The sequence below is a fragment of the Centrocercus urophasianus genome, unplaced genomic scaffold (assembly GCF_019232065.1).
Source record: "Centrocercus urophasianus isolate 14NV4802_14NV808 unplaced genomic scaffold, USGS_Curo_1.0 seq_7, whole genome shotgun sequence".
Lineage (NCBI taxonomy): Eukaryota > Metazoa > Chordata > Aves > Galliformes > Phasianidae > Centrocercus > Centrocercus urophasianus.
In genome coordinates, this window is record NW_024885310.1 from 3342714 (window position 1) to 3363872 (window position 21159).

General features: G+C 44.5%; 1 protein-coding gene across 3 annotated transcripts in view; it reads right to left on the reverse strand.

Moving 5' to 3' along the window:
* Window positions 1–16216: 16216 nt before the first annotated feature.
* The window catches only part of HIPK3 (homeodomain interacting protein kinase 3), a 93295-nt gene continuing 88352 nt past the window's right edge, over window positions 16217–21159 (reverse strand). For all 3 annotated transcript variants that reach the window (XM_042837219.1, XM_042837222.1, XM_042837220.1), the window contains exon 16: window positions 16217–20277. In XM_042837219.1, the coding sequence (XP_042693153.1) occupies window positions 19801–20277 (477 nt within the window). In that variant the 3' untranslated portion in view covers window positions 16217–19800. The remainder of the gene's footprint in view (window positions 20278–21159) is intronic.

A 21159-nucleotide genomic window follows, 5' to 3' on the forward strand; every position in this document is an offset into this window, starting at 1 on the left:
AATCTACCCATTACAAATCTCTGAAAAAAAAAAAAAAAAAAAGCAATCATAGCTCACTCACTCAAGATCTGTTAGAATTCAGCACTGTTGGCAAAACCCTTAATAAATACTGAAAATTAGAGATTTCTCAAACTAGACACTTGGAAGAGAGGAATCCCCAAACTTGGTTTAAATTTGCATTAGTATCATGAAGGAGCTCTTGCACTGACCCTTTGCATTCAAAAGCACAAAGCCTATCCCAGCTGTCCCAAGAGGCCTTTCCCTTTCTGCAATTTATTGTCCACAGCAGAAAACATCTTTCAAATTCTCCAAGAACTGAGGCGGCAGCATCTCAGATAAGTTCCTTCATTTCATAGCCCTGCTGCATTCCTAGTTCTTGATCCAGTCTTATCAAAATAAGTAAAAGCCTTCAACAGCTTAAAAAACATTCAAAAAAAGAGACCATGAAACTGAAGATTATTCTTCAATGTATACATTACAGCATTACAGACAGGACTGTGGTTAAAAGGCAAGCATAGTCCACCTCCTCCCAGACTTCCACATCCTTTTTGCAGCTTCAGTGTTATTTCAGTACAGTTATTCCATTTTTACAGCAACAAAACAACAGCAACACCAAATTCCACCAACAAGAGGTTCTCAAGCCTCAACCTTTTGCATTAAGGTAATGAATCATAGAATCATTAAGGTTGTAAAAGACCTCTAAGATCATCTAGTCCAACTGCTCATCTACTGTCACTTTGCCCACTAAACCATGCTCCTAACTACTACACCTGTCCTTTCATTGAAAACCTTCAGGGTCGGTGACTCCACCATCTCCCTGGACAACCTCTTCCAAAACACCACCACCAGCTCTGAAAAAAAATCCTAATATCCAACCTGAACCTCCCCTGGTGCAACTTGAGGCCAATCTCTCTTGTCCTATGGCTGTTTTTCAGAGGATGCCAATCCCCTCCTCACCACAACCTCCTTCTATGCAGTTGTAGAGAGTCATAACACATCCCCTGAGCCTCCTCTTTGCCAGACTAAACAATCCCAGTACCTTCAGCCACTGTTCCCTTTAAGACTTGTGCTCCAGACCCCTCACCAGCTTCACTGCCCTCCTCTGGACATGTTTCAGGACCTCAATGTCCTTCTTGTAGTGAGGGGTCCAATACTGAACACAGCACACAAGGTATAGCCACAACTCAGGGTGGAGTAGAGGGGATGATCACTTCCCTGCTCTGGTTGGCCAGCACTATTTCTGATACAAGCCAGGATGCTGTTGGCCTTCTTGGCCACCTGGGCACACTGCTGGCTCACGTTCCATCAAGTGTTGACCAGTGCCCCCAGATCCTTCTCCTCCATGCACCTTGCCAGCCACTCTGCCCCAAGCCTGTAGCGCTGCCTGGGGTTGTTGTGACCAAAGTGTGGAACGCAGCACTTGGTCTTGCCTGAACTTCATCCCACTCAATCCAGCCTGCCCAGGTTCCTCTGTAGGGCCTTCCTGCCCTCGGGGAGATCGACACAACCCCAGCTTGGTGTCTGAAAACTTACTGAAGGTGCACTCAATTCCCACATCCAAATCATCAATAATAATATCAAACAGGATGTACTCAAATATCAATCCCCGGGGAGAATTACTCATGACCAGTTGCCAGCTGGCTTTAACTCCGTTCAACCACCACCCCCTGGGCCCAAGCCCCCTACCCAGTTGTTTTTTCTTTTTTTATTACACAGCAAAGAGTGCAGCTGTCCAAGCACAGACTGCCAGCCCATTTGTCCTAGTCAAATATGACATTTGTTCTGTCCAAACATTTGATCACTAAGGGGTGGGTGAACCACAGCAGGATAAAAATTAATAGTACAGCAGTAATGAACAAACAACATTTTACAGTGTATTACCCTACTGGTCAGGCCAGCATAAATTTCACAGGGGATACACATAATAAACAACTTACAAACAACATAAGACTATGTTAAACTAACTACAGAGCAATTCTTATTTACTCCCATATATAGCATATCAAATAAAATACTAATTCCACATTACATATGATACAGTTTTCTAGGAGACAAGAAATTGAAGTCTAAGATATATCTAGTGAAAATGATTTCACAATGACTTCACAGTTTGACACGCTGCCTGATAATTCTATGAAATGAGAGAAAAGAAGTTTTCCATGCAACTATTAAAAATGCAATGCTTTGGCTATAATTAGTGCACTTTACTGTGAGCTGTAAATTGTACTGATTATGCTTGCAACTTGAAGTCCAGTCACCTCAATACTTAATTATCAACATAGTAGCTCAATAATACTTCACCTATTTTACTTCTATAACAGGGAGTCCTGCTAAACATGCAAAGACAACAGTAAACCATGGTGTACTGTTGAAGCATTGAGAGCAAAGTGCAGAGCTGCTGCCAGCAATCCAATAAAGCAGGAGTATACAGGCTTGTCCTGTCCTGTTCAGCAATGTTCTAATCTGCTTCCATCTTCTTCAACAGTTTTCAATAAATTAACAGCAAGTGAATTAAATACCATTACAGCATGCTTATTTTGTCTGTAGCACCAAAGACACAGCATGTTTGGTAGGAAGCCCAGACAAGATAAAATAACTTGATCCTGCTCCTAACACAGGAACCCTTTACTACAGGCACTGCAGCTGCCACTGGCACCAGCCTGGGGCTGTCATGGGAACTGAGCTGCCCAACAGCTCCAGAGAACACAGGGCAAGCACAGGAACCAGGCATTTACACCTGAGATTGCCACACGTTTCAGAGTCAGATCCCATAATGAAAGAGAAACACTAAAAATAGTAGCACAACCAAGGCACAACTAGAGGCTTTACTGTGAACAGCTCGTACCATAAACGATGCTAACAACACAGCAACTGCACTGAAGATGAGAAAAATCAACACTGCAAAAAGTCAGTAAGAGACTTCTGAGCTGTATTTAGAAATGAACTCATATAAGATGCAGTAGCTGTCATGAGTACTGCTACACTGCATAAGGTTTTCCACTTGGATATGAGCTCGCTGCACCAGGCACGTCATTCAAATATCTGCCACAGCACCGTGGCAAACTCTTACAGTTGTTTCCTTCCATTAATTTCATCAAATTACCCTCAGTGCTATATGTAATAACCAGCCCGAGTTGCTAGTTTTAGAATGACGTTGAGCATTTGACAGCTCTACAAGATAACTTGTTTAGAGAAAACACAAATTCTGTCTTACATGTGCACCGTGGGGTTTTTTGGTGGCTCCCCCCCACCCCCCTTTTTAACTGAACATCAACAGCATAGTGGTAGACAGCTGAACAGTTCATCACTGTGGCAGCAGTTGAAACACAAGAGCAAGATCTGCACATAAGGACTCAGCAGGACAATGCACACAAGATAGAGGAGGATGATTGCACATAAATAAGTGCTCATATAAACAAAACCACGTGCTGACAGGATTGCTGTTTGAAGTAGGAAGAGCTCAGAGAAACAGGGCAGGAAGGCTCTGCTGTACATCCCCAGCAGTTTGTGCATGCCGTGCTTTGGGCTCAGAGCTCCAGCTGACTTCAAGTGTGATCTGTGCCAACCACGAGGCTGAGATCCCACAGTAACTCAGGAACAAAATGCCACATTTGTTCTGATCGCATTAAAGTCAGAACACGCTATTAAAAGAAGTTACAGCTGATGACTGGGTCCCACAGAACCCCGGGCAATAAATTCACGTGGCAGTTCTGTTTTTATAACTTAAGCCCTGCTTATCCTTTCTTTGTCTATTCTCATTACTCCCTGATACAGAATTTATGCAGAAATCAAATTAAATGCTCAGGAAAGTGTATGACTGAGCTGGCCTGAAAAAGAAAAGAAGAGAACAAAAAAATACTAAAAGCAGTTAGGTAAACACCTCAACTGGGAGAGCTTTGAGATGTGTAGCGTGCCTCTGACTGAGCAGCCATAAAAGTACAAAGCCTAAATGGGGGCTCCCAGTGCCAAGAAAGGAGCAGTGGCTCTGGGTCTTGCAGGGGTGCTTGCATTAAACAACAAACCTGGTGGGAAACTCCCAGCCCCAATGACTTCACTCAGTAACTAAGATGACCAAAGTTAATACAAAACAAAGATGAAAAAAATTTGTTTCACACCAACATTGAACTAAGAACTATTGAATCATTTCGCTTGGAAAAGACCTCCAAGATCACCAAGTCCCACCCCAACCTATCCCTATCTTGCCCACTAACCATGCATCAACAGGTGCCACATCTCCACAGTTCTTAACACCTCCAGGGATAGTGACTCCACCACATTCCTGGGCAGGCTGTCCCAGTGCCTCACCACTCCTTCTGATAAGAAATTCCTCCTAATATCTGACCTGAGGCATGATGAAAAATTGGCATCCTTCAGTGACAGGCAGAAGGCTTACACCAACAGACTGAGGCTTTGGCTGACCTCTCAGCATTCCCCTGAAATGTGCCTTGGTGAGCTTTAAAACACCATTTAGCCTGAGCCAAGATGACTAATGGTAGCCAAGATGACTGATACAGTATCACAGAATCTTTAAGGTCAGCAAGAAAAAAAAAAAAACCCATAGGAAATGCCATAGATCACAGCCAGGTAGGCGAGTGCCCTCCGTCTCCCCTGGACTTACAGGGAGAGAATTATCACATGATAACTATTTCACAGTAAATAAATAAAAAGGTGGAATATTTCAATTAACATAACATTTCAATAAACTCAGCATTGCTTGTACACCCACTCTTCGTCAAGTTTTGAGAGCAAGATGTGCTGTAACTTGTTACCTTGCAAGTTTCGCTTAAGCTGATTTAGATACAAAATACTGATAGAATAGCTACAAAATAACGATGGACTACTCACTGAAGTCAGCAGACTGTCTGCTGTTCCTCCCAGAAGCTGGTGGACCTTCCTGGATTCCTCCAAGAGAGCATTCCTATGCATGGGGGGATCCATGAGCAAATCATCAAAGCACTTTCAAACATTAAGCAACTTTACCACCTCTTCCCTTGAAGAATGCTTTTTTTCCTCAGCAGGGCCAGCTCAACCAGTAAGCCCAAACATGCCTGTCACAATGATCTTTAACGTACAATGGAAAACAGTACAATTTGTTGTGCACCTAAATTTGCGTATGCATGCACTTCAGGAGAGCATCAGCGTCATCCTGTTCACATTTCTTCAACCCTGCACAACAGTTCAGCTCATCTCCTTGGCTGTGAGCATAGTTCAAGTGACACTCATCCCAATTCTAAAGGTACCTCTCCCACCTGTGCCTATGAACTCAGTGGGAATTCCACAGGAGGAATAGCCAATGCTTCAGACATAGCTGGCAGATCAGATCACAGAATCACTGAGGTTGGAAACGATGTCTAAGATCATCAAATCCCCCTACCACTAATATTGCCTACCAAACAGTGCCCCTAAGTACTATACCTGCCCTTTCATTAAACATCTCTAGGGACTCTGACTGCACCACCTCTCTGGGCAGCCTGCACTATTTCTGATACAAGCCAGGATGCTGTTGGCCTTCTTGGCCACCTGGGCACACTGCTGGCTCACATTCCATCAAGTGTTGACCAGTGCCCCCAGATCCTTCTCCTCCATGCACCTTGCCAGCCACTCTGCCCCAAGCCTGTAGTGCTGCCTGGAGTTGTTGTGGCCAAAGTGCGCAACGCAGCACTTGGTCTTGCTTGAACTTCATCCCACTCAATCCAGCCTACCCAGGTCCCTCTGTAGGGCCTTCCTGCTCTCCAGGAGATCGACACAACCCCAGCTTGGTGTCTGAAAACTTACCGAAGGTGCGCTCGATTCCCACATCCAAATCAATAGTAACAACTTTAAGCAGGATGGACTCCAATACCAGCCCCCTGGTCACCACTTGTGACCAGTCTCCAGCTGGATTTAACTCCACTCATCACCACTCTCCGGGCCTGGCCACCCAGCCAGTTCTTCACCAAGCAAAGAGTGTAGCTGTGTACCTGTCCAAGCCACAGATCTCACAGGTGCGCACACAGGAGATTTATCAACAAGTAGATAGCAGAGATTTAGCAGTGATTGCCCACAATGACAAATTTTGGATTTTCTTTTGTACGCTTGTTACAATAGCTACAGAAATTTATCCTACTCAGGCTCTGCACAATACACTACATTAAAGCAGCTACACTTAATGCTGTTGAAAACAATCTGCATTCCCAGAATATCTTCCTGTAAGATTACCTCTCTGGGGTAATCCTAATTATCTGCATTACATTTTCAATATTGGATGTATTAATGTATCTGATAGATTTGAATATTCTATACATTAATATCTTGGCCCTGTTACCATTATCTTTTAGTTTATCACCGATTTTTAAAATGAGCTACTGGCTTTTCAACCAAACACACACGACACAGACAGCTCATCTAATGGGGACCAGAGATCTGCAGCGTTGGAGGACCATAGTCTAATTTCAGATAAGCATCATGTGCACTTCCCTTTGAGCACTCAGAGTTTCATTAATTGCAGCAGCTCATTCAGGGGCTTTTAGAGGACAAAAAAAGAGGGAAGCGCAGACACATTCCACACACAGTCTCCTACGTAGGACACTGAGCCCTATGCTGCAAAAAGAAGAGAGCCAAAAGAAGTCATTCAAAAAGGAAAAACTGCCTGTGATATCTGAGATCTTATCCTCATGAACATAAATGGCAGCGTTAGCCCCAACTGACCAGAGCTTTTAACCAACAGATCTCCAACTCTGTTACACTCCTGCAAGAAGTGTCCAGATAGCTTTCAGAATCCCAGATTATTTAATGCTGTCTGGGCTTCAGCTTCACCTCCTCTGCCATGAACACGCTGCATGCTCCCAGGAACACAAGGTGGCCGGCTGTGCAGAACCATGCATAACTCTAAGATAACAGGTATGTTATTTTAAACATAATGATAATAAACCATTTGGCAGCATTGGGAACTGATTGCAGGGGTCCCAACTCCCAGCGTGTCTCGATGAGCTGACGTTTCCCCAGGCAGAGCACCATCATCATGCAGTTTCACTAAGCATGCTGAAAGCCTGACACGTTTCTCTCTGCAGTCTAGCTGTAACACATCTGTAATACTCTCCTTCAAGTGCACTCAAGGTATCAAGTCTTAACAGCGTTCACCTAGTATCCCATTATCTGAAATATCTACAAAGATACTAGACAGCCTTGTAACCAGAAAGACTACCTCCACCCAGTTAGTCCTCACCTGCTCACATAATCCCCAGTCCCCTCCTCCCTCACTCTAATCAATGAAACTCACTCATAGGCACAGCTTTCAGTACTTTGGTTGACAGATTGGTCTCAAGGCTCAGCCCCAATTGCTCTCCATGCAAGATGGTTGGTTCTGTCCCTACCTCCCACTGTTTCATGCCGTGCCTGTTGAGCAGCAAGAAAGCTGTCCTCTCCATGGGTTACAGACAGGATTTTCACAAAGGCCTCCCCAGGAAGAGCAGAGCAGCTCCTGCAGCACCTCTGTGGCAAGGATGGCAGAAGGAGGCCATTAGCACTTGCTCTGGACAGAGCCTCTCTCTTCATCTCCCCCTCCTCAAGAGATGAAGGGGGCTCAAGGACCCCCACCCACCCCTCCTTGCCTGTTAGCACCTGAATTAGGCTTCCCCCCCCCCCGCTGCTGAATGCCCATTATTTCTCATGCTAGGAGACAAAGCAAACAAAGACCGGTATTGATATTTGTTCTATCAGATTGTAACATTTAAATAGGGCAAATGAGTACCATCCAGTGGATATTTTGATACTACTGCTAGCTGATGGACTGAATTAGTGGGAAAAGGATTTGATTAACAAAGAACAGAAGAAAAGGATGGAATAATTAATGTCCAGGAACACATTTTTACAGATGACAAATCACTCCAAATCGGACTGCAAGTTTGATCTAATAGCCTGAGATTTCAATAAGACATTTGACTTTGTATATCAAATTTTTATTAATAAAAAATAAAATTAACATGGTGCATATGCAATAGATTTAAAATGATTAAACTGAGCAGCAGTGCTTCCAATGGACTCCCATGGGGATCAATTCTCAGCCTTCAACATTTTTATCTGTAACCTGGAGGAAGGAAAAACTCTCTCTGATGAAAGATGACAGTCTGGGAGAGAGATGAGTAACGAAGCAGGCAGGCAGATACAGCCATGTATCAGATACATCTATGGAAATACAGATCAGTTTCAAGGCATAAGCGCCTATGAAGGGGAATAGTGACTTGCAAACTGCTGCTTCCACAAGTAGGAAAAGCATTGCAGCTTCAGGGCCTTGCTTCTCTTGATGGCACCACAGTCTGCAGTGTAGGCTTACTCTAAGAACAATGTCTTGCAAGCAGACGGGAATAATCAGATCAATGGGCACAGGAGCAGCCTTGTTTCACTGTGTTACACCTGGCACCAGCTCGACGAGAAATTCCAGCCCAGCTCTGGGGGCTGCAGATCCACAGGCATGTCAGATAGCAACACTTCAAGAAGGGCTCGTGGGAATGATGGGAAATATGCCTTCCACTGAGCCATGTGGGAACTTGAAGTGAAAGGCATGGCTTGATCCCAGCATGCGAGTACTTAAGCATGACAAAAATACTTCAGAGCTCTTCAATCTGGTGGATAATATGGCCAACAAATGAAGTGGGACATACTCACCATAGAAATAAGATAAAAATTGCCAACATGATAGCAATATCCTTCACTGATAATTGTGGTGAACTAACCAGCCCCTGAAAAAGTTAATTAGGATTGCATAGTCCTCTAAAGATTGTTAAAAGCTGCCCTGAGCTGTCAGTCACTGAAAAAAAAGAAACCTTAAGTTCCACCATATGTAGGAAACAAATCCAAGGCTGTCAGTGATTGCTTTCTGCCCTCATTACCCACAAATCTGTTATGAATAGTTTTCCCTGTGTTCCACGTCCCTCATTACGGCTGATCACTGCCCACCTCCAACTTTCACTACTCTTGTCTGTGTGAGAGGACAGAGCAAATGCTGTATGTGGTCAGGAACAACCCAAGCTGGCCAACAGGATTTCTGTATAGGGGTTCTCAGTGGTGTATAAAGCTGTCTCTGAGCAATTGATAGGTGACGTGCTAATAAAAATAAAAAAGCACTCGATATTTTCATATTAATTGTGCAACAGGAGTCCAAGAGCTTTTTTCAATAGACACAGAAAATAAGAGGTAAGGATAGACAGTAACACCTTCCTTTGTAACTGTAGATCCACAAAAGCACCCCATCAGAACTCTGATCAGTGCCTCAAGACCACTCACTGGAGACACAACTGTGGTAGAGAACTGTAAAAATGCATTCTTTCTTCACCAGCCACGACCCTTATAAATATCATGCTTGCAGCACAAGCACCTTCATCAGCCTAAGCTGCTCATCTGATCAAAAGCAAGCTGTAGCAAGAAGGAACTAGGCAAGCCTAAAATGGTTTCTTTTCTATCAGCTTCTCGGAACTTTGGCTACAAACAACACAACACGATCTCAGCCATTTTTATACCTTTCAAAGTACAAAACAGCTGTTCGGTAGCATTCTGTTCCCAAGGATCAACTTCAGTTTCCCAGCACATTTCTTGCCATCTCTACGTTGGTTGCCAGCATATTTTATCAGCCTCAGTTATTTCATTGTTTCATAGCTATCAGTGAAAACTAATGCAACAATCTTTGCTTACCATTTCTTAGGCACGTGTCTCTTGACATTTTAATTTCCATGCACTTTAATGTTTCATCTCTCCTTTTACTTGCATACTTGCATAATCTGTATCTTAACATCTGTGAGATCACACAGATTCATAAAAACACTACGGTTGTGTTATCCAAGATGGTGAATATACAAGCTTGAGCTTTCAAAATCCATACTTCTCACTTACAAATCAATTGAAGACATTTTATTTATATGTATGCAGAAGACACTGCAATGAAAACAGCGTACTGCTGACGCAATGATGCAAAATAGCCCTGCTGCTTTTTAATGAACTGATCTACAGATAGATCTTCATCTGTATTGGCTTCCTACAGGAATTTTTTGTCACCATCCCATTGTATGAGCGCATAGGATGACAACGCATGCAATCCATGTGTATCATGACAACAGAGCATCCCAGACAGCAGCCAGAATCACAGACTCTAAGCCCTTCAGCCATTATAAAGAAAACACATAGATATGCAGGGAAAATAGGAGCTATTTCAGGAGTCGACCTACTGCTATTTCACCCACTGATGCACCAAACCTGAAGGTAATACCCAAATGCTGCTCTGTATGGCAAGAAAGTCTACATTGCTTAAGTATGAAGAATCCATAGGAAAAAGTAGAGGAAAAACCACCTAAGACTGCACATAATCAATGAGTATACAGATGTATAACTGACAAATATACAGAGAAGTTAGGCTGGTCTTTAGACAGCGTACAACTGGAAAGGTTATCACATTGGAAAGAGATAATTGAAAATGAATGAAAAAAGCTTACCTGTGTGCTGGGCTTGCAAGAAAAAGTCCAAGAGAAGAGATCTCCAGAGAGAAATCCTTCCTTAGTGGCAGTCAGCCCTTAAATGGGGTCTGAGAGGTGCAGCCAGGCTCCACCCCTTCTGATCACACAGCTGAATTGCCTTCACCTGTGCTCCCAGGGCTGACTGGGTGCTCGCCTCAGGTGCTCAATCACAGGTTCAGGCTGTGAATCAACTGTGTCATTCCCCCTACAAGAGCAATACTGCTCTATTGCTAACAGGCAATGAAATGAACAAAGAGGTATTGTAGGAAGTCTCTGGTGTACAGCAACACAGGTGGGAGAAAATGTGGAAATTAATACACTGCCTTTTATGTCTGAATTTTTGTGTTTTCCATCTTAGAATGCTCTTTCATTTTCAATTCCTTCCTCCCTCTCCCAGAATGGGATTTTTAGTGATATTTTTCTGTTCTTCATGAACCTGACCCTTACCATTAGCACTAGAAAGGCAATCTCTGACATAAAGACCAACTGTCCCACAAACACTGTAGCCACTTTAGCAACAAACCACTTGTGTGAGATGTACAGAAGATACTGTTTTCCTATAACTGGATATTTCCATTGGGTGGACCTGTGTCCAAAGCCTATCAGCGGCATCCCAGCTTGCCAGTAGGAAGGTGGTGTCCCTTTGGATTCACTGCCCTCTGGGTTACACATAAAGTGCATATTAGTTCAGCAAGCACAGTAGCTCCTTCCTCAGACTCTGCAGAAGGGAGTTAAAACAGTAAATAAACACTGGAATGCTCATTATTTTTAATGAAATGTTGATATGTTTGGATGTTGAAGCCTAAATTCATATGCAAATATCATCAGTATTTATTTCAGCAGAAACAACCGTTCCCACATGACTCAGAAAATGTCACGAACAGAAAAATGCTCACACTCCCCTGCCCCTTGTTCATCAACCTGATCTCGAGCTGGTGTTTGAGATTTCGGAGAGCAGCACAGTGAAGACCAGGGATTCTGGATGACTGGCTGTGGTTCACAACAAGATTGAGAGGTTCTTCACTAACCGTCGCCCCACGGCAAACAGTGAGCATTCTATACAGACAAAACATGGACAACAACCTCATCAAAGATCCAGGTTGCTTCCCGTAATCTAACAAGAACACTTCTGTCACAGTTGTTTCAGCACACATGAATTTGAAGTATCTTGTATCCAAGCGAGTGCTAAAGCCAGGGTTATTTTTGTAAACTAATTTGGAGAATAACTCAGATCCAAGGAAGTAGTGGGAGCAAGGTAACTCCTGACTGGTCAGCCAAAATCCAGTGTACCCATTAAACCCACAAGAAACATCTTCTGTGTGCTGCTGGAGGCCAAATTCTTTCCACCCACGCTGTTGATCCCCATATTATCTTGAATAAAGAGTCAGAAATTGAACTTCTCATTGTTCATCTGCACATTCTTCAACAGAGTGTCCACATGTATTTTACTCTTGTTGAGCTAATCAGACAGAACACTAAAAAAACAGACTGAAATTACAGATTTCATCAAATCCTGGGCTCACAGTGCTGGGTAACAGAATCCTACCTCTATATACACCCTCTTCTCTTTCCCCCACACAGAAGCACATCCAGGGACCAACCTGTGCCCAAATCCACTCCTGGCCCTCACTTCTGCAGCACCTGTAGCACAGTTCAGGCGGTGTGCTCAGGTCACTGCCATCCACTAAGACCCCGTGGGCCACAGGAGCTGGCAGTGGCAATTTAGCACTTGGCACAAAGCGCTCTCCAAGTTGTTCAGCCAAAGCTCCAGCTGCGAGAGCTGTGCTGGAGGCAGCGTCACTGGGTCTGGAATTGCTGTTAATTAAGATGAGATCTCACTGTGCTGGTGTTCAGCAGACACACAAGAAGAAAGAGAGGTTTCTCTGACAAGTTTATCATTTGTAGAGGCCAAACAAACAAACAAACAAAAAGCATGGAGGAAAATGAAGCCCTGTAAGTCTTTAGGTCAAGAAGTGTGAAAATTTTCTGAAATTTAAAATCATGCTTTTCACCAACAGCTGGAAATCCAGCCGCTCCACATTTGATGGTGAAAGCACTGAGGTCTGGCTCAAAGTCACAGATATGGGAAAGCCAACCTGCAGAGCCCCACACCTCGTCCTGCTGGGAGCTCCTGGCAGGGAGATCTCTTCCCTTGTGTTGGATTTTCCCCGAGGCCGAGGGAAGCATTGCTACCACAGCTGTGCAACCTGTGATCTGCCTCCTGAAGCACTGGCAGCAGGTGAGGCTTCACCCCACATGCCCTGAGTTCTCCGCTTTGTCCTCGCTCACAGTGATGCCACATGCTGCACATAGGTCATTTTCCCATATATAGGAATACTCTCATGGAAAAAGCTGTCTTAAAAACACTGTGGGACAAATGTTTTTCCCATTGCTTAAGGCACCACTTAACACCACTCAGACCTCACGCCAGTAGACCTGCTGCAGGAGCCATTTACATCACAGTAACAGTCACAGAAATCAGTACAAGCACATTTTCTTAACAGAAATCCAGAATGACACGGAGCCTGGCCTACACAAACATACAGAAGCCAACCTTAGACAAAATTAGTGTTCTTGGATGAATCCTAGCCATACACTTTGCCCCTAGTTTCAACAGGAGACAGCACTGATGTGCTCTGCCTCTCTGGAGGACAGAGCTCGTCACACTGATTGGAGCCCAAATTATGCACCACAACAGTTACCAATAAATGCTGGATAGGACTAACAGTGCACTGCATGCAATCTCAGCTGCGGCTCCCAAAAACCCGTTCACTGCATTGGATCAAGCACCTCAGCACAGCTGCTCGACCATCCACAGTCCCCACGCAGTGCCACCGGTGGTGGGATTTCTCACTCTGCCTGTTATGCGTGCTGTCACTGTGGGCTGTGATCAGTGCCAGCGTTAGCTTCCCACCTTTTCTTCCCGAGCTGCAGGCAATGCGATGCCCACAGTGATATTTTCAAACAGCTTCGGATCTCCCACCGATGGATACCGGCACAGGGCTCAGCAGTGTGTTACACACGGGCACGCAGACGGCAAAGGAACAACAGCACGGCTCTCGTGTCGGCTCCTCCGGCGAGGCGCGAGGAGGTATCGCGCCCCATTGCCAGCGATAGCTGGGCTTTAAAATGCAGCCATGAGGGATCGGCTGCTCTGAGCAGGGGACGTTTCGTAATTCAGACGTGGAGAAAGAGTTCATACGAAACGCAGACCGAATTGTCGAGCACAGTAAAAGACGAAACGCCTCGGTCCGGCTGCAGAACCGGCACCGCCGCACATCCCCACGCTAACAGCCTCCGAGCGCGGACCACGCTGCTATTTCTCTCCCTAAACGCGGCCGCGTGTCGGGCTCAGCCTCTTCCTACGCTCCAGCCCAGCCCAGCACCGCGCTCGGCGCCTGCGGGCGCACACAACCGCTGCCCGAGGGAACCGCGCCTGCACGGAGGTCAGCCGGGGTTCGGGGACACACGGACACACATGGGCACGCATACACACACATTATACACACACATTATACACACGCTCACAAACCCTCCCGCGCCCCTCAGCCCGACGGTCCCGCGGCGACGGCCAGCCCGGCATCCCCCGCCCGGCCTCGGCTCCTTACCCCGCTCCGCGCGGGCGCCGGGTGCGAGCGCGACGATGGCGACCAGCAGCAGCGGAGGCAGCAGCACGGCGGCCGGGGCCCGGCGCGGGGAGCCGGGAGCGGAGCGGGGCCCCGCGGGGTGAGCCCCGCCGCCCGCCGCCCTCCGCAGCATCCCCGCCGCACCGGGCTCTAGAGCAAGGGCTGCGCCGGGAGGAGGAGGAGGAGGAGCGGGGAGCTCCGCATGGTGCCGGCGGCCAACGCCGCAGGATGCGCTGCCCTCAGCGGCGCGAGCCCTCCGGCCGCGGGCTGGCGGCGAGCAGCTTCGTCCACACGGCGCTGCACGGCGCCGCCGAACGCGAGGGGCGGGCAGCGCGCGGCGGGGCGGCGCCGCCGGGACACCCCGGCACCGCGACACGGTGACACGGGACACCGGCATCACGGGCTGCGGCTCGAGAGCCCGGCGCTAGGAAAGGCTGCCCGCCCTCCCCGCCGTGCCCGGCGCCCATCCGGCCCGTTTGTGCCGTTCCGCTCGCTCTTTCACGTGATGAGCGCTAGCGATTATCACAAAGAAAAGATGGCAGTTCCACGACTGAGAGCAGAGCGGGCGGCCCGGCGCCTCGGTGCCCCCTGGCGGCCGCAGCTCTGCCCTCGCGTTGTCTCCCATCTAAAACCCGTTCCTTCACATCCTTTCTAGCTTTTGCCGTAACAAAATCCCCGTGGATAAATCCCTGTGCCGGTGACGATCTCCCCTCGTTGGCCAAGAACTCCACGTTCTTTGAGCTGTAGGTTGACGTGAACGATTCTAGCTGAAATGACAAATAAAACCCAGCCTCATTACTCTCTACTGAAGAACAGTCTATGCTGGTTCCCAAAACTGAGGCTTTTAGAACCATCAGAGTCATAGCTACTGAGAGATAAAACACATCTTGCCAATGGCAGGGAGAACATGGGTCCCCACCCAGCCTTACCTCGACGTACTGTGCGGGATCTAACTCCTCTCATGCTGCCCATGCATCTCACAGTGTCACTTGCTGTTTCTCCAGCATCCCCAGAGCTCTGAACCTCGCAGAATGTGTGTGAGACATTCAGCCAGTAGGGAAACACAAGCTCTGCCTAGTACCATGTCCACACTTTGCCCAGTGCTGCCTTAATTCATTGCAGGAGTGGAAATTGCTGTATGTCTGAGCTGCACTGGTTAATGCAGATTTGCCATCATCGTCAACACAGGCCCTACTGCTTTGTGAGTGATAGGGAACAGTAGCTCCTCTGTTGCTTCCCACACACTGACCACCTCTCCAGCTGAAAACCAAAGCTAATTCACTGATAAAACAAAGCATCGTCCTCAGCCACCTTGTCCCACTACACTTCTGCAGCGTGTGATAACCTTCATTGACTCTAAAAAGATTTTCACTGAATGAATGCTATTACAAGACCAGTATGGATTTGTCCTGTGCAGTTAGTGACAGGAAAAATGCTCTCCACACTTCGAACCAGTGGTGGTTGAGTTATCCTCAGTTGAGAGGAAGATTACTAATTCCTAATTGCCTTCCACAGCCCTGTTCCTCCACCCCACAGGGACAGCTGGACACTACTGTTAAACCAAGATCAGGAAGGATTTCACAGGCAGCCCTGCCTTGTTTGCTATTTCCACAACAAAGAATGAAAAATACACCACGACTACGGCCTCACTTTCTATGGGAAATGCAAGGTACAAAACCAGCATCAATACGTATTTAAAATTATACAGTATGCACACCTGAACACAAGGAATGAGAAGAGAGCAGCTTTCAAAGCAAAGCACGCATCTACTATTTTGGCAGAGCTGTGCTTTCACAGGTTCCAAGGAGCAGCGTTGCAGGAAGGAGCTTTATGAGATGGTCTGACCACTTGGCACTGGAGAAAGGGCATGTACAGAAGATGACTGACAGCAACACCCAGGGGCACGCTCTGTGGCAAGCACGGTACCCCTGGCTGATGCCAGCCCTGCAGTGTTCAGAAATGGAGAAGCTTGGCTGAAATTATAATATACTAATATTATAATATACTGGAATTCAAGAGCTGGAGCCCCACACGTGAATTTCCATTGCCTTTGCCTCAGCCCACAGCCCTGACGTAACACAACAAGGAAATCAAAGTCACCAAAACGCATTTGCTGCAATATATATTTTAATTCAAAGTGAATCTCGACAGTAATACACCATAAATTCTTATTTTGACACTCACCAAAATAGTCACCTGGAAAACCCGCTTTTTGTGACAAAGTACAGAAGGCTTGGTCACATTTAAATCACTGAGAACTAGAAAGAATTACTATCGCAAACTGTAAGAGACATTACATCCATAAAAAATTTTCCCAGTCCTCATATTGTAATATTGCACAGTGCAATTGCTACATGGCGAACTAGTGTAGCATAGAAATCCAAAGCAAACAAACAAACAAAAAAAGAACAAAAGGAAAAGGAGAAAAAAGAAAGCCACGAGTCTACAAATTGTTAAACAGTAACAGTTCAAACTCATTAATCAAGTCTTTATCACTGGGTAATTCTAGAACAAGTCTTCCTACAGCTTGCAGCGTGATTTAACTTTTGCTTAACACAAACCAAGTTAATTAGCAGTATAAACAGAAAGTTTAAAAATTAAAACCCAAAAAAAAAAAAAAAGTTAATACAGTAGCATATTTGACCAATAAAACACCCTGAAGTTAAAAACCGAACACAAGAAATTCATACAAAATCTTGCAAATTAAAGTAATATGCAGATATGCAGTTCTGTAGTCATGCAGTGTTTTATTTAAAAAAGGCAATAAAACAGTAAGACGTGCAAACGCTTCTCAGAGGATGACTTTTGTTTTCCTCCAGGAACCGGCCCTCTGCCTAACGCTTTTTTCCTGCAGGTGGGCCCTGGACACAAGGATCCACGCTCTTGGGATGCACTGCAGGACTGGGGAAAAGTCACCCAGCAGGCTGAATTTGAGCTGTGGCAGAATCCCAATTACGCCGCCCACTGAAAGGCAGACATCCCTAAAGCTACCGTATGTAGAAAGAGCAGCAGACCTGACGTGGGGCATCGTTCGCAGCAGCTCTGTCTGCGCAGGGCAGGGTGCTGTTGACATACAGGTAATGGTGTCAATTTAACAAGCACAGTAGCTTCAGACCTTAAGCACGTTGAAGAGAAAGCACAGTAAGTACATCAGACCAATGACATCCCCATGGCCCCGGAAAAAAACAATGCGGTGTTTTTTATTATTATTTTCTTTTTTTTGTTATCACAATACAAAATTCATCGACTCCGTTTGCATTGGTGATTCGTGGTGTGTCCATTGCCTGCAATGGAGTAAGCACCAGAAAAGCGTCAATTCCCAACGTGAGGGAGCTAACAAAAAGCAATCTGCTGGACCGTGTAGCACAGGTTGGAAGTGGCAAGGTGGGGATCCAATCAGAGCATGCTCTCGACTCGGTGTATTTAGGCTCCACAGATAGGTTGGTGAGATTTCAAATTAATCAGGATGCTCCTAGTTTCTAATGCGTACTTTATATATACATTGATACTTGTACAAAATGCATAGAGTTGATTACTAAAAACACTGAAACTTTTGGGAAAAGTTAGGTTTCTTAATTTTCAGTGTGATTAAAAATGTACTGCTGGTATTTTATTTTTTATGATCTAATACTGTTGTATTTTAGTTATTACTTAAAAAATAAATCAAATGTAGGCACATTTATTTCATTCAGACATTCGTTAAATAAAACACTGCTTGTGTTAGTGGAGTAAAGAAAAAGTTTACCAGTTATTAGCTTATTGACAGAGTTAAACTCAAATGCTTTGCACTCTTATTCCAGTCAACATCGCAAGGATTGTATTCCAGATTTTGTTTTAAAAAAAAGTTAAGTCAAGCCTGCAAGATGCAGCTTCTTAAGTGTCTACACAATGCCAATATGAAAACATAAAAAAAAAATTAAGTTACATCAATACATCCATTTATATGCAGTGATGAGCTCAAAGTTAATGGAGATAAAATACTGATGCAAATAACACACCCCAAAAAAACATATGCAATCATCTTTCCTCATTTACAGTATAGTAGTTACGACACTTCAAACATGAAAAAAAGAATTAAAAAAAAAAAAAAAAGAACAACCCAAAACCCGGCTCCTATTTCATGTAATTAGACTTGTACAGAAATTAGAAGGCTAAGAAAGAACTAGTTAATCACCTAATTTCACAGCTATCTGAAGTGGCAATCATTATATAGCAGCTTATCTATGATACATTCAAGATAAATGATACAATTTATTACTTGCCCATAAGCTAAAACACAGCCTCAGTTTAATACCTTCTTTAAAACCCATCTCTACACTACAGTATACTTGAGGTCTATGAAAAAGTAGCTACCTTTTATAGGAAATGGATGATTAAGTCTTTGGTGCTGCAAAAGCAACTTCATTTGAACAGAATGAGAAACGGAAAGAGACACCTCCTAAGGAAAAGCAAAATGCCAGAAGCATGTAACTGACGTCCCTGACGGAATGTATTAAATAAGCAAACACCCGCAACAGGCTGAAACAAATACTAGGATGTAAAAAGGCTAAAATCTCTCCCATGCATAAATGAAAGATTGCACACAAAGAACTCACATCTCTTCAAGCTTCAATAGTAAATATTCTGCTACTAGTTACTGAATACTGCACGGTTCGCTCAAGCTAAGATGAAACCACATCATGAGTCGACGAGCACTTGGCCTTTCTCTCATCACCTGGTCAGTCACGCCTACCGCACCTCCAACATTTGATTATACCCAATTGGACAAACACTTTTAAAACAGACTACTCAGATTGTACTGCAGTTCCATTGAACAGCATGGAATACTGTGCTGTGTGTCACAACTCAAGAGCTACTGAATCAACTTTTCTTAAGCGCTACTAAAATCTTTTCTTGAAGCTAGATCATTCTGGGAAAAAAAGACAGCCAAGTTCAGCTACAGCAAAACACGCTGCCTTCTCGATAAGGAAAAAACACCAAATACTAAAATCATACCACACAAAACCCAAAATGAGCAATACGCTATCAAAAAATCAGCAGATCTGAATTTTTAAGTGCTGCAGTCCTCAACATTGATATATAAGTAATAACATTAACAACCTCAAATATTTAAGGCACTATGTGTGGGAACGGTTTACAATGCAGCTGAGATTATTAGGACAACGACATTTAAGAGCAATGTTTAGGCTTCTCTGCCCATGCAAAAGACACATGCAATGTGAAGAACAACAGCCCAACTCTTAGATAAGTGACTCAACATTTAAACACCAAGGTACGTAATACAAACAAGTTACTTCTACGCTGTACTGCTGACATATGTGCATCTGTTGCTCTAATTCTGTACACTGAATGGCTTCCAAATGTAGACGTGTCTTGCACTAGTTAGAAGGCAATTTTATAAAAAATAGCAGGAGCAAAACCAGATTTCTGCTCCCGTAAGTCACCTGTCTAAAGTTACTATATAAGAAGATAACATGACCAAAGACAAGTTATACCAAATGTGCAAAACACATTAAAAGTGAGTTTGTTTTTTTTTTTTAAAGCTCAGAGTTGTTTAAATTGCACCCAAGTCTACATGATTCAAAAAAATAATTTTCCTGTTGTGCCATGGCTAATATTTAATAAATACCATGTTTCTTCTCAAGTCAAACTTCCGTGTCATTGAGCTTCCTCAGTATACTCTACTTGAGTTCTCACATAAATGGGTACTGGCTGAGTTTTGTTGGACTCAATGGAAATCCTGCGTAAGCAGGCGATGCTGCAATGTACGAATGCGGTGGAAAGATAGGTTTGTACTGAGTCTGATGAATGGTTGGGGAAGGTAAGAGACGGGGATTTATGCCAACTGGAACTTGGTGAACTATACCACTGGGGTGAGATATGCTGTACGTTGGGTGTTGCAGTAAGGGCCTCGAGGTACACGGTGAAGCGAGGAGGTGGGCAACGGGAGCAGCAGTACTGAGGGGTGCCGACGATGGGTACGGAAGAATAGCAGGCTGTCCTCCCAGGTGGGCGCTTCCAGAGAGATGTGCGTGCACGGCGGTGGGGTTTGGGCTTCCTTGTGGAAGGGAGAAAGCGTGAGTGGCGACGCTCGCTGGGATGTAGGCCTGCTGCCTTCGAGGAGCGTAGTTCCCATTCCATTCCTGCGGCGCAGATCCGAAGTGCTGCACCTGTCCGTACACAGAAAGGGACAGGGCTTAATACTTGTGAGTTTAAAGACGGTTTGAAAAATGGAATAATGCACTAAAACTAATCAACTCAAAAATCGAGAGAAACAGAGACAGGAAAAATTAAATGCTTGAACAAAAAAAACCATAGTAGCTATTTAGATAGTAGCACAGACAGGAAATCTGACAGTAAGAGATGATAAACAGAACACAAGTTATTTTAATGCTCTTGCAAAAAAAAAAAAAAAAGATAATATGCCATGCTGGGCTGTTTTAACAGAAATACCATGTATCACATGAGCAAGGTGCTTATTCCACTCTACTCAGCACTGGCTTGGCATCAATTGGAAGTGCTGCATTCAGTTTGGGCACCATAATGAGGCACAAAGAGGACAAATAGGAGAGAAATTTTAGAGGAGAGCAGGAAAAATAATAAACGGATTGAAAATTTCTGAGACAACTAGGCAAACAGAACTCTAAGGCTATGATCACAGGAAGATGTGGCAGTCATTTACAATTATAAAGACAAAGACTAAAAATCAATTACTCCCATTAAGTGACACGGACTTTAAACTACATAGGGCATCTACCAAAGAAGGAAGGCTCAGCATAAATTTTTGTAATGAACATAATATCCTACAGTTTCTGCTAGGAGCTTGAGTAGCTGCAGCCACTGAAGAGATTAAAAATTAATACTGTGCTGATCACATTAAGGTTTGCTTAGAATTAATTAAATCAATCCTCCTGCATAATCACGAGGAAGGGAAGATAGCGCCGCCACCCAAATGTTTCTTTCAATCTAAACTATTCAAGTCATTATTGGTAAATCCTCTTATCTACATGCAGCATACTTGCATTTAATATTTGACTTACAATTTAACATTC